The sequence below is a fragment of the Otolemur garnettii genome, unplaced genomic scaffold (assembly GCF_000181295.1).
Source record: "Otolemur garnettii isolate 467f Iridium unplaced genomic scaffold, OtoGar3 scaffold00025, whole genome shotgun sequence".
Taxonomy (NCBI): Eukaryota; Metazoa; Chordata; class Mammalia; order Primates; family Galagidae; genus Otolemur; species Otolemur garnettii.
The window spans coordinates 12896485-12908622 of record NW_003852420.1 but is presented as its reverse complement, the minus strand read 5'-3'; the positions used below and the strand labels follow the sequence as shown (position 1 = coordinate 12908622).

Below are 12138 nucleotides of genomic sequence, written 5' to 3'. Positions count from 1 at the left end.
CCCTTCCAGGGCCCCTCATGTATAAGTGATGCCTGAAACGTGAGGCCATACCGCCTTTGCGCAGGGAAACCCGAGCAGAGAAGTGTGTGGCCGGATTGATGGGCTGGGAACCTACTGCCTCCTTCCCTGTCTCTCTCCCAAACCTCACCCACCTCCACACCCAATTTCAAGCAACGCAAGGAGCCCTGGTGCCACAGGAGCCCAAGCAGGGAGGCCAGCACCATGAGGGCAGGAAAGCACCCCAGGTTGGAGGCATGCCTAGGCAAGCCAGCTTCGTGAGCCTGTGCAGGAACCAAGAGCCCTGCTGACCATGAGCCGCCAGTCAAAGGGCCTGGAAGAAGGTGAGTCCCTGTCCTTATCTGTGTGGGGCCCACTCATGGGGATCCTGGGATGTGGTCTCGAGAGGCATAGGGAGGATCAGGGTTACAGGACCTCGGTCTGGACGCTCAGCCTCTCCCACCTCATGCATGAGATGAAGGTGGTGGTCACTACCTTTCAGGGCTATGGGAGACATTCAAAGCCACCAAGCAGTGCACAGTTCCAGCTGCAGTGCTGGTGTTAACAAGAGTCCCGAGGCTACACTGGGCAGCAGCTCCTTGCTCTTCAGAACCTGCCATGGTCTAGCCTCCTGTGTCTTGGTAGAGTCACTTTTCCCTAGCAGTCCCCTCAGCAGATTTGTCTGCCTGTCTACAGCAGAGGGGTAGAGGGATGTCCTATCCTCAAGACTCAGGCTGTCAGAGAAATGTCACAGGCTGGAGACTCTGGAGTTTGCCCACTAAAATAATTGGGGCTGAGTTCCACAATCAGCTGAGGCAGCCACAAACCAACTGAAGGTTCCCACGGTAATCTGGAGTGGTGCAGGGATGGGGGAACTCTCCAGAGGTCAGCCATTTGTCCTGGTTCCTGTCTTCCAGCCCGAGGTGGAGCCAAAGGACGGGCAAGGAGCGGCTCTCCACGCACAGGTGAGATGGGTGGCCAGTCACAGACAGCCTGTAGCACCTGGCTCACCTCTGCTGGCCCCCACAGCCAGGCCCTCTCCCTCCCCACTCCCCCTCATTCAACACCCTGCATGGGGCCTTTGTGGGAGCAGGTGTTGTCACTGGGGAGGGGGCAAGTGCCACACAGAGAGGGCCTGCTGCTCAACCGCTGGTGAGGGGGGACCCCAGAGTTGGGATCATTTTGAGGTGAGCCTTGGGAATCAGTGAAGTTCCTCATACCCAGGAACGTGGCCTTAGCTCTTTTGTGAGCCAGTGAGGGAGCTGACCTGCTCCAGGAGAAACTGAGAATTAGAAGAGGCCGTGGGAGGAAAGAAAACCTTTGGCTGCCCCTGAGGGCTCAGAAGATAGGGCAGAAGCCACACCCACAGGCTAAGGGCCCTACTTCCTGTCACAAAACATCATAATGTGATGCCATTGTCTCCTTGTCACATTCCAGGCAGGGCTGGGCCCTGCACCTGCCTGTAGGTGAGGAAGCAAAATCTCAGGGGGCACGACGCTGGGGGGGGGGGCGGTTAGGAGAGATCTCCCACTATTCTGAGAGCTGGGAGTGGAGGAGTCCCAGAGTCCACCTCATCTGCCCCTCTGCCAAGCCCTTCTCCTGCCATCCCTAACCCTAACCCACTGCGCTCCAATGGGCCAGCCCTGAGTCCTCCACAAGGCAGCTCCACAACATGGGGAGAGACTCAGGAGCAAGAGGCGGCCAGGAGCTGGGCAGGAGGGTGACTAAGGATGTGCCTCTGGGCTCTCAACAGCTCTCCTGCCCCCACCTGCCTTCTCCCACCCACCAACCTTTCCACAAAGACATGAGAACTCCCTGTGCCCTGAGGTGGCCACATGAGAAGCCCCTTCCTCACCGGTGGTGGGGGGAGTGGATGGGTGGGGACTCCTTTGATGAAGGCTGACCCCCACATCCCTTTCTCCTTGTGTCATCCAAGTGTCATCCTCTCCACACCCAAACTGGCATCCTTCCCTCGGGGCTGAAGGGGTTGGGCCTGTGAGAGTCACCTGTGGGCAAACATTCCTGGGGTAGGACCAAAATGGAAGGTCATTTGCCTAAAACACAAACCCTTTCCTACTAAAGTACTCCCCTCCCTGCTGTCATTGTCCCTTTCCCTTGGAAAATAGGAAATGGGTCAGAATTTTCACTTCAGGAATCCAAAGGGTCAAGGAATGCAGTGAGGTGAAATATTGGTAATCCATTAAATTAACTGACATGACCTCAAGACTTCCATTTTTTTTTTTTTTTGAGACAGTCTCACTTTGTCTCGCCCTCAGTAGAGTGCTGTGGTGTCACAGCTCACAGCAACCTCCAGCTCTTGGGCTAGGGTGATTCTCTTGCCTCAGCCTCCCCTCCCGAGTTGCTGGAACTATAGGCGCCCGCCACAACACCCAGCTAGTTTTGTTGCAGTTGCTATTGCTGTTTTTTAGCTGGTCAGGGCCAGGTTCGAACCTGTCACCCTCCTTATATGGGGCCGGCCCCCTCCCTCCCCACTGAGCCACAGGCACCGCCCACTAAAGATTTCCATCTTAAATCTCTACAGTCACTTCTGAGGGGTCCTGATATCCTATTCCTTCAGTTCATACTCAACAAGGGGAAAAATAGTCTGAGAACACAGACTTCTTTTCTCAAAATATTTTGGTTTACTACTCCATTTGTTAGAAGGAAGAAAGTGTGCGCTCCCTCCTCCTGTGTCACTCGGTTAACGCCCTGAACTGTCCAGCTCTCCCGAGTGGAGGTTCTGCCACCTGCTTATCCTCAGTCTGTCTGCTGCTCCCCAAATCCCCTGAGTCAAGGGCACATGCACAGGGAGGCCCGTGATGTTTACAAGTGTGTGCTGGGCTCCGAGGTCTTCCTAGCAAGACAGCTGCCCTTCCAACTCCTAAATTATGCATCAGGTGGCATCCATGGAAAACTGACTGTGGAAGGGGGGAAAGCAGCTTGTTTTCTGTGTAGAAGAGGTTTAGGGAAGGTTGAAGGACAAATTCTAGCTTGTTTTCCACATTGCACGTGAGTTTTGTTCAGATCAAGAATGAGATTACCTTAGGAATTACAGCTTGGAAAAAAATTGTAACCCCCAAGTTATATCTACGAGGCTTGGTAGATTGCTTGGCATACTCCGTTACCACACTAAAAGCAATTTATTAGCTGATTGAGGACACATAGTGAGTCCAGAAGAGAATGCAAACATCCTCGGGCTTTCTTCCCCAGGCCTTTCAAGCAATATGAGCTGGTCTTTATAGAGGGGCCCAGGAGACCCTTTTCCTTGGTCCCTTGCCTTGGTTTCTGCTTCTCTGCCCACTCTGAGAGCTCGGCTCAGCCCCGGAGCTCTCCTGGGGGTCCCAGCTCTGATATTTGTTTTGCTTCATCATCTTCCAGAGCCTGGGGCATTTACAGGACCAACTCATCTTTCACGGGCTAATACTAACCAGCCTCCTACCCTGATGAGTTCTATTACACTAAAATAGTCTTTCCTTACATTGTCTCACCAAATCCCCTTTTCCATGGGGAGTGAGGAGGAGGAGAAGAAAGAGATTGGGGCAAGAGTGGGTGTTCTTGGCCCACTCCTGCAAAAAGCACTTGTCACCTGAAAAATGAGGTTCATACATTTGGAAAAGAGCTTTATTTCTCACAGCGGGTTGTAGCATGCAGGCTGGCAAGTGCAGCCCCAGAAGCTCAACCTCACGCAGATAAGCCAAGGGCAAACAGTTTCAGGGAGAGGTAAAGGAAATAGAAATTTATGCTGAGCAGTGTGGCTGACTATACATATTTAATACAATATAGGAGGAGAGTGTTTATGAAAGAATGTGCATACCCAACTGAGCTTCATGCTCCTCCGTAGGTTCCAAGTACAAAAAATGGCAGTGTGAGCCTGAACCGAGGGTGGAGTTTTCATCCCTCTGACATCAAAGGCCAACTGCCCTGTGGTCAGCGGTCTCTAGAAATGTCGGTCATCTCCTGTGTCAAAATCTCAAAAAAGGAGGTGTAGCATTAGGCAGTGGTTGACAACAGCAATGGAGCAAGTCTTTCTAAAGGGCTGGTTTCTGTTTAACCCTTAGGAAAGAAAGACTACTAACGGTGGTTAGTGGGTGGGGGCATAATAAGCGTTTCTGTTTCTAAGTCTTTTGGGTCCGCTCAGCCAAGAAAGGGTCCATTCAGGCCGCTGGAGGGCTTGGGATATTATTTCTATTTCTCACATGATACATTTCTTTTCTTTTCTCTCTCTCTCTCTTTTTTTTCTGTCATTGTTGTTTAGCTGGCCCAGGCAGGGGTCAAACCCTCCAACCTCAGCATATGTGGCTGGTGCTGTAACCACTGTGCTACAGGCACTGAGCCCCACACACTACTTTTCAATGCACCTGCTCCAGTTATCTCATCAGTCTCAGAAGTAACCTCAGCACTTAGAAACTGAGTCCCAAAGACATGGATTTTTTTTTTTTTTTGACACAGAGTCTCACTTTGTCACCCTCAATAGAATACCATGGTGTCATAGCTCATAGCAACCTCAAACTCTTGGGCTCAAGTGATCCTCCTGCCTCACTTGAGTAGCTAGGACTCCAGGTACCCACCGCAATGCCTGGCTATTTTTTAGAGATGGGGTCTTGCTCTTGCTCAGGCTTGTCTTGAACTCCTGAGCGCAAGAAATCCACCTGCCTGGGCCTTCCAGAGTGCAAAGATTACAGCTGTGAGCCACCACTGCCTGCCCAGGAGTCAATCTTAGAAATAAAAAAACAAAAAACAAAGGCTGAGTGGCCATATCTCAGTGGTTAGGGTGCCAGCCATGTACACCGGGGCTGGTGGATTTAAACCCAGCCTGAGTCTACTAAACAACAATGGCAACTACAAAAATAAAAAAACAACCAGGCATTGTGGTGGGTGCCTGTAGTCCCAGCTACTAAGGAGGATGAGACAAGAGAATCGCTTAAGCCCAGGAATTGGAGGTTGCTGTGAGCTGTGACACCATAGCACTCTACTGAGGGCAACATAGTAAAACTCTGTTTCCAAAAAAAAAAAGATGCCAGGAGATTTGAACACCTAGAAACAATATTTGGCTACTGATTTAAAAGCAGCAATGAAACATTTAAAAACATGCATAAGGCTTGGCACCTGTGGCTTAAGTGGCTAAGGCACCAGCCACATACACCTAAGGTGGTGGGTTCGAATCCAGCCCGGGCCCGCCAAAACAACAATGGCGGCTGCAACCAAAAAATGGCCAGGTGTTGTGGTGGACGCCTGTGGTCCCAGCTACTTGGAAGGCTGAGGCAGGAGACTGGCTTGAGCCCAGGAGTTGGAGGTTGCTGTGAGCTGTGATGCTACAGCACTCTACCCAGGGGGACAGCTTGAGGCTCTGTCTCAAAAAAAAAAAAAAAATGCATAAAAGGTAATGTGATTACCTATCAAGAACCTTAGCTTTTTTTTAATAAGTGAAGAAGCTTTATTTTCTTAAATAATCAACATCATAATCAAACCAACACAAAACACAGAAAATTATTGTGGGAAGACAGAATCTTTGCTATGTAGGCAGATTACACTGGAAAATAATCCTTCACGTGTAGATTACAGGCATATCAGTAAACAATGAACAGAAGCATAAACAAACCTCCTATGAAAATTGTGCAAACTTTACTAAGACTTTAACATATTTAGTAGCTTTTTAGGCTCATTATTTGTGCCTTTATAATCCAAGGGCAATTAAATTTATTTCTTTGAACTGTCAGCTATTCATTCAGGTTTTGTCCTTCATGGTTCTCTTTGCTAGAACAAGCAGTCATTTCACTTTAGGAAAAAACTATTCTTTTCCTTTTTTCTGTTCATTACTTTGCATACAAAGTTGTATGCAAGGTCGATCATAATAGAGTTTCATTTAATTGTAGCTTCCAACCAAAGGAACTTTTTTTGTTGTTTTTTTTGAGACAGAGTCTCAAGTTATCACCCAGGGTAGAGTGCTATGGCATCGTAGCTCACAGCAACCTCAAACTCTTGGGCTTAAGCAATTCTCTTGCCTCAGCCTCCCAAGTAACTAAGACTACAGGCTCCCACCACAACACCTGGCTATTTTTTGGTTGTAGTTGTTATTGTTTGGTGAGTTGAGCTGGATTCGAACCCACCAGCTCTGGTGTATGTGGCTGTCACCTTAGCCGCTTGAGCTACAGGCGCTGAGCCAAGAAGAGGCAAAGGGCCTACAGCACCCCATATTCCCAGGCAGTCTCCCATCCAAGTACTAACCAGGGCCAACCCTGCTTAGCTTCTGAGATCAGAGGAGGTCTGGTGTATTCAGGGTGGTATGGCTGTAGACCCAAAGAAACTTCTATTTCACAGAATAAACTAGGAAGGCAGATAATTGTCATCACACATCAGCATTTTTCTTTTTTCTTTTGGGGACAGAGTCTCACTTTGTCGCCCTCAGTAGAGTGCTATGGCATCATAGCTCGTAATAATCTCAAGCTCTTCAGCTCAAGTGATCCCCTGGCCTCAGCCTCCCAAGTAGCTGGGACTACAGGCACCCGCCATAACACTCAGCTATTTTTTTTAGAGATGAGATCTCGCTCTTGCTCAGGCGATCCACCCTTCTCAGCCTCCCAGAGTGCTAGGATTAGAGGTGTGAGCCACCTGACCTGGCCTTTTACATCAACATTTTAGATGAGCAGGGCTCATGAATATACATACATAACACAATTTTCCACGAAACACATACTGAAAAGTGTAAGTGGTGGGGCCCAGAGACCAGACAGAAGCAAAGATGTTCAGGCCAGGTTTATTGAAAGGGGAGGGTGACAGCCTGGGTAGTGCAAAGGTGGTGTCTGAGCCAGGGGCATTTAGAGACTCCTTTTTCATACTGGCGGTAGAGGGTGGGCAAATTCCATAACTTTGGAGGGTAGGAGTTAGGATTCTTTGGCCAAGAACTTGGGGACTAACCAGATCCTTTTGTGCCTTTGACTTGGAGAAAATAAGGAGGAAGGGGAAGGGTTTATGTGTGGCTGTGTTAGGCACCCCAACACATACACCCTGTATGCAACTTCTCAAAGAGGCAGAAATGAACACATTCATTAATAGACCCAAAGATCGAAATTCTCTAAGGATATAAAAAAAATAAGAAGGGGCCGAGCATGGTGGCTCACACCTGTAATGCTAGCACTCTGGGAGGCCAAGGCAGGCAGATCACCTGAGCTCAGGAGTTGGAAACCAGCTTGAGCTAGAGGGAGACTCCGCCTCTAAAAATGGCCTGGCCTTGTGGCAGGAGCTTGTAGTCGCAGCTACTCTGGAGGCTAAAGCTAGAGAATCACTGGGGCCCAGGAGTCTGATGTTGCTGTGAGCTATGATGCCATAGCACTCTATCAGGGGCAATCAAGTGAGACTCTGTCTCAAAAAATAATAATAATAAAAATAAAAAATAAATAAGAAGCAAAAGTGCATAAACTTTGAATTATTTCTAGTAATCAGTGTTTCAGCATTCTATCTTACTTAGGATTTATCTAAGCATCCAATGAATATTCACTAACTCAATTTAGTATCAGGCTAAGGTTTTAGGATACCTAAAAATCTTTTTTTTTTTTTTTTTTTGAGACAGAGCCTCAAGCTGTCACCCTGGGTAGCATGTGGTAGCATCAGTGCTCATAGCAACCTCCAACTCCTGGGCTTAAGCGATTCTCTTGCCTCAGCCTCCCAAGTAGCTGGGACAGGAGCCTGCTGCAAAGCCCAGCTATTTTTTGGTTGTAGTTGTCATTGTTTGGCAGGCCCAGGCTGGATTTGAATCTGCCAGCTCAGGTGCATGTGGCTGGCGCCTTAGCTGCTTGAGCCATAGGCACTGAACCAGGATACCCCAAAATCCTAAAATTTAATCTTCCAGCTGGTATACTACAAAACATTATTACTATTGAGAGAAAATGTTTGTAGTAATGAATCAATTTAGTTAAGCACACATTTAGGGATTTCATAACCTTCAACATTAAATAGAAGTAATGCTAACATATTTGATCCTATACATATAAGTCTAGGAATAATATATTCAAGTAGAATGCAACTTGATAATCCAAAGAAGTCATAGCTGGGCTTGGTGCCTGTAGCTCAGCAGCTAGGGCACCAGCCACATACACCAGAGCTGGCGGGTTCAAACCCAGCCTGGGCCTGCCAAACAACAATGACAACTACAAACAAAAAATAGCCAGGCGTTGTGGTGGGCACCTGTAGTCCCAGCTACTTGGGAGGCTGAGGCAAGAGAATCCTTTAAGCCCAAGAGTTTGAGGTTGCTGTGAGCTGGTATGCCACGGCCCCCTACCAAGGATGACATAGTAAAAAAAAGAAGAAGTCATGCTGTTTTTATTAAACCAAAACAAATCAGTACACTTGCCAAATTTTACCTAATTTCTGGGAATTTCTTGGAATCTTTAATTTATATAAGCACTTATAAACCAATCTAATGAGCTCCTTCAATCTTTAGAAAAACTTCTTGAGAGTTTACCTCAAAGCCTCTCACTGATCAGTTTATTTGTTAAAAATAGATTTTATTTTTTCCTTTTTTTAGAGAGAGTCTCACTTTGTTGCCCTCAGTGGAATGTGGTGGCCTCATACCTCACAGAAACTTGAAGCTCTTAGGCTTGAGCAATCCTCTTGCCTCAGCCTCCAGAGTAGCTGGGACTCCAGGCGCCCAACACAATGCCAGGCTAGGTTTTCTATTTTTAGTGGAGAGGGGTCTGCCTCTTGCTCAGGCTGGTCTGGAACTCCTGAGCTCCAGGAATCCAACTGCGTTGGCCTCCCAGAGGGATAGGATTACAGGCGTGAGCCACTGCTCCTGACCAAAAATAGACTTTATTTTTAAGAGCAGTCTTGGGTTTAAAGAAAAATTTTGCAGAAATTGCAGTTTCCATATATGACCATCTTTCTTCCCCTCCTATAACATATTGGCATCTTGCATTGGTATGGTGTATTTGTTACTACTGATGAGCCAGTATTGATTCAGCATTATTAAGCAAAGCCCATAGTTTATGAAGGTTTGCTCTGGGTTATATATTCTTGAGTTTATTACTCAGTAATATACCGCTATAGCCACGTTCCATGATTAGTTTATACATTCACCTACTGAAACATTTAGATTGCTTCCAAGGTTTGGCAATTATGAATAAGAGTGCTGTAACTATTTGTGCATAGGTTTATCAATTTTTTTCTTTTATGGATCATGCATGTATTTGGTGGTATATCTAAAAAGTTATTGTCAAATCCAGGATCACTTGGATTTTCTCCTATATGTATTACACTTAGGTCTATAATCCACTTGGACTTAATTTTTGTGAAAGGTATAATGTCTGTGTGTGTGTGTGTGTGTGTGTGTGTCTACCATTGTAAATAGAAAATAATAAAATACCTGGGGATGAGGCAACAAATGGTTCAGCACCATTTGTGGAAAAGATTATCCTTTCTCAGGTGGTGCCTGTGGCTCAAAGGGGTAGGGCGCTGGCCCCATAGGCTGGAGGTGGCAGGTTCAAACTCAGCCCTGGCCAAAAACTGCCAAAAAAAAAAAAAAAAAAGGTAAAAAAAGATTATCCTTTCTCCATTGTGTTTTCTTTTCTTTTTTGTCAAGGTCGGTTGGCTCTATTCCTGTGGGTCTATTTCTGGGCTCTTTATTCTGATCCATTTATTTATTTATTCATTCATGCATTTATATTTGTTCATTTATTTATTTTTTTGAGACAGAGTCTCAAGCTGTCACCCTGGGTAGAATGCCGTGGCGTCATAGCTCACAACCACCTCCAACTCAGGCTCAAGTGTTCCTCCTGCCTCAGTTTTTCTATTTTAGTACAGACCAGGTTCTCGCTTTTGCTCAGGGTGGTCTTGAATTTGGGAGCTCTGGCAATCCACTTACCTCGGCCTCCCAGAGTGCTAGGATTATGGTCATGAGCCACTACACCTGGCCTTATTTATTTATTTATTTATTCATTCATTCATTATCTTTCACCAATATCACACTGTCTTAATTACTGTAGCGGTATAGTAAGTCTTGATGTGGGGTAGTATAATTAGTAATTTGTGTTTTCTCACCTTGGTTAGCCTGGCTAGAGGTTTATCAACATTATTTATCTTTTTAAACAATCATGCTTTGGTTTTGTGATTTTCTCCATTTTTTTTTCCCATTTTTAGTTTTATTGACTTTTGCTCTAGTTTTTGTTTTTGTTTTTGTTTTTGTTTTGGAGACATAGTCTCACTCTGTTGCTCTGATTAGAGTGCTGTGGCATCATAACTTCAAAGTCCTGGGCTCAAGGGATCCTCTTGCCTCAGCCTCCCAAGTAGCTGAGACTATAGGCACAGCTGCAATGCCTGGCTACTTTAGTAGACACAGGGTTTCACTGATGCTCAGGCTGGTCTCAAAAAGCTGAACTCAAGCAATCTGCCTACCTTGGCCTCCCAGAGTGGTAGGATTACTGAGGTGATGCCACCTTGTCCAGCCTTTTGGTCTAATTTTTGGTGTTTCTTTTCTCTTGCTTACTCAGGATTTAATTTCCCCTTCTTTCTAGTTCCTAAAGTGGAAGCTTGGATTATTGATTTTAGAGCTTTCTTCTTTTCTAATATACGCATTCAAGGCTATAGTTCTCTCTCTAAGCACTGCTTTTGCTGTATCAAACAAATTTTAGTAAGCTGTATTTTTATTTAAATTTAGCTCAAAATAATTTTCCATTTCTTTTGAGACTTCTTTGACCTATGTGCTATTTAAAAGTGTGTTGCCTCATCCCCAAATATTTTATTATTTTCTATCTTTTTGTTATAGAGTTCTGGTTTAATCCCTTTGTCATCTGAGAGCATACTTTGTATGATTTCTATTTTTTTAGTTTGTTAATGTATATTTTATGATCCAGGATATGGTCTATCTTGGTGAATGTTCTATGTGAGTTCAAGAAGAATCTGTCCTTATTAAGTTATGCATTCTGTAAATGTCAATTTTTTTTTTTTTTGAGACAGTCTCTTTCTATTGCCTGGGCTAGAGTGTCATGGCCTCATCCTACTCTCAGCAAGCTCGTATTCCTGGACTCAAGTAGTCCTCCTGCCTAAGCCTTCTAGGTAGCTGGGAGAAAAGGGAATGACTCTGTGCCTGACTAATTTTTCTATTTTTAGTAGAGATGGGGTCTCTCTCTTGCTCAAACTGGTGGAGAACTCCTAGCCTCAAATGATCCTCTCACCTCAGCCTCCCAGAGTGCTAGGATTATAGCTATGAGCCACTAAGCTCAGTCTGACAATTTCTCTTTTTAATTGGTATATTGAGGCTATTTATACTTAAAGTGATTATTGATAGAGTTAGATCAATACTTAAAATATTTACTGCTGTTTTCTCTTTGATGCCCTTCTTTGTTCATATTTTTATCTTCTACTCTTCTGCCTTTCATGGTTGGCTTTGTTTGGGGGTGGGAAGGGATAGAGATGGGTCTCACTAAGTTGCCTTCCAAAGTGCTGGGATTACAAGCATGAGCCACCACACCAGGCCCCTTCTGTGGTTCTGATTGAGCATTTTATGTGACTCCAGCTTCTCTTCTTTCTTAGCATATAATACATTCTATTTCTTCTTTACTTTTTACTTTTCTTTTTAACGTTTGCAATAGAATTTGCAATGTGCACTTACCACTAATGCAGGTCGGCTTTTAAATAACACTACACCTTTCCATGGTCAGGTACTTACAGGTACTTTGTACTAGGATATTTCCAATTCCTCCCTGCTATTGTTCTGACATTCTTATAATTTATTTCACTTACATGTCTGTAAACTATGATTATGCAATATATTGTTGTTATTATTTGAAACAAAACTTTATATTTTAGATAAGTTAAGAATTTAAATAGGAAAGATTTTAGGTGGGGCAAAGTGGCTCATGCCTGTAATTGCAGCACTCTGGGAGGCTGAGGCAAGCGGATTGCCTGAACTAGAGTGGAGACCCTGTCTCTAAAAATAGCCAGGTGTTGTAGCAGGCTCCTGTGAGCCATGATGCCATGGCACTCTACCCAGGGCAACAGAGTGAGACTCTGTCTCACAAAAAAAGAAAAAGAAAGAAAGGAAAGTGTTGACTGTTTCTTAGAAGTGAATTAATGGGCTCAGCGCCTGTGGCTCAAGCAGCTAAGGCTCCAGCCACATACACCTGAGCTGGCTGGTTCGAATCCAGCCCG

General features: G+C 45.4%; 1 protein-coding gene and 1 pseudogene across 1 annotated transcript in view; one reads left to right on the top strand and one right to left on the bottom strand.

Moving 5' to 3' along the window:
- Window positions 1-310: 310 nt before the first annotated feature.
- TMC2 (transmembrane channel like 2) overlaps window positions 311-12138 on the top strand; it is an 86428-nt gene continuing 74600 nt past the window's right edge. The window contains exon 1 of the mRNA XM_012804074.1: window positions 311-341. Coding sequence (XP_012659528.1) covers window positions 311-341 — 31 coding nt within the window. The remainder of the gene's footprint in view (window positions 342-12138) is intronic.
- On the bottom strand, window positions 6174-6292 carry LOC111724706 (annotated as a pseudogene).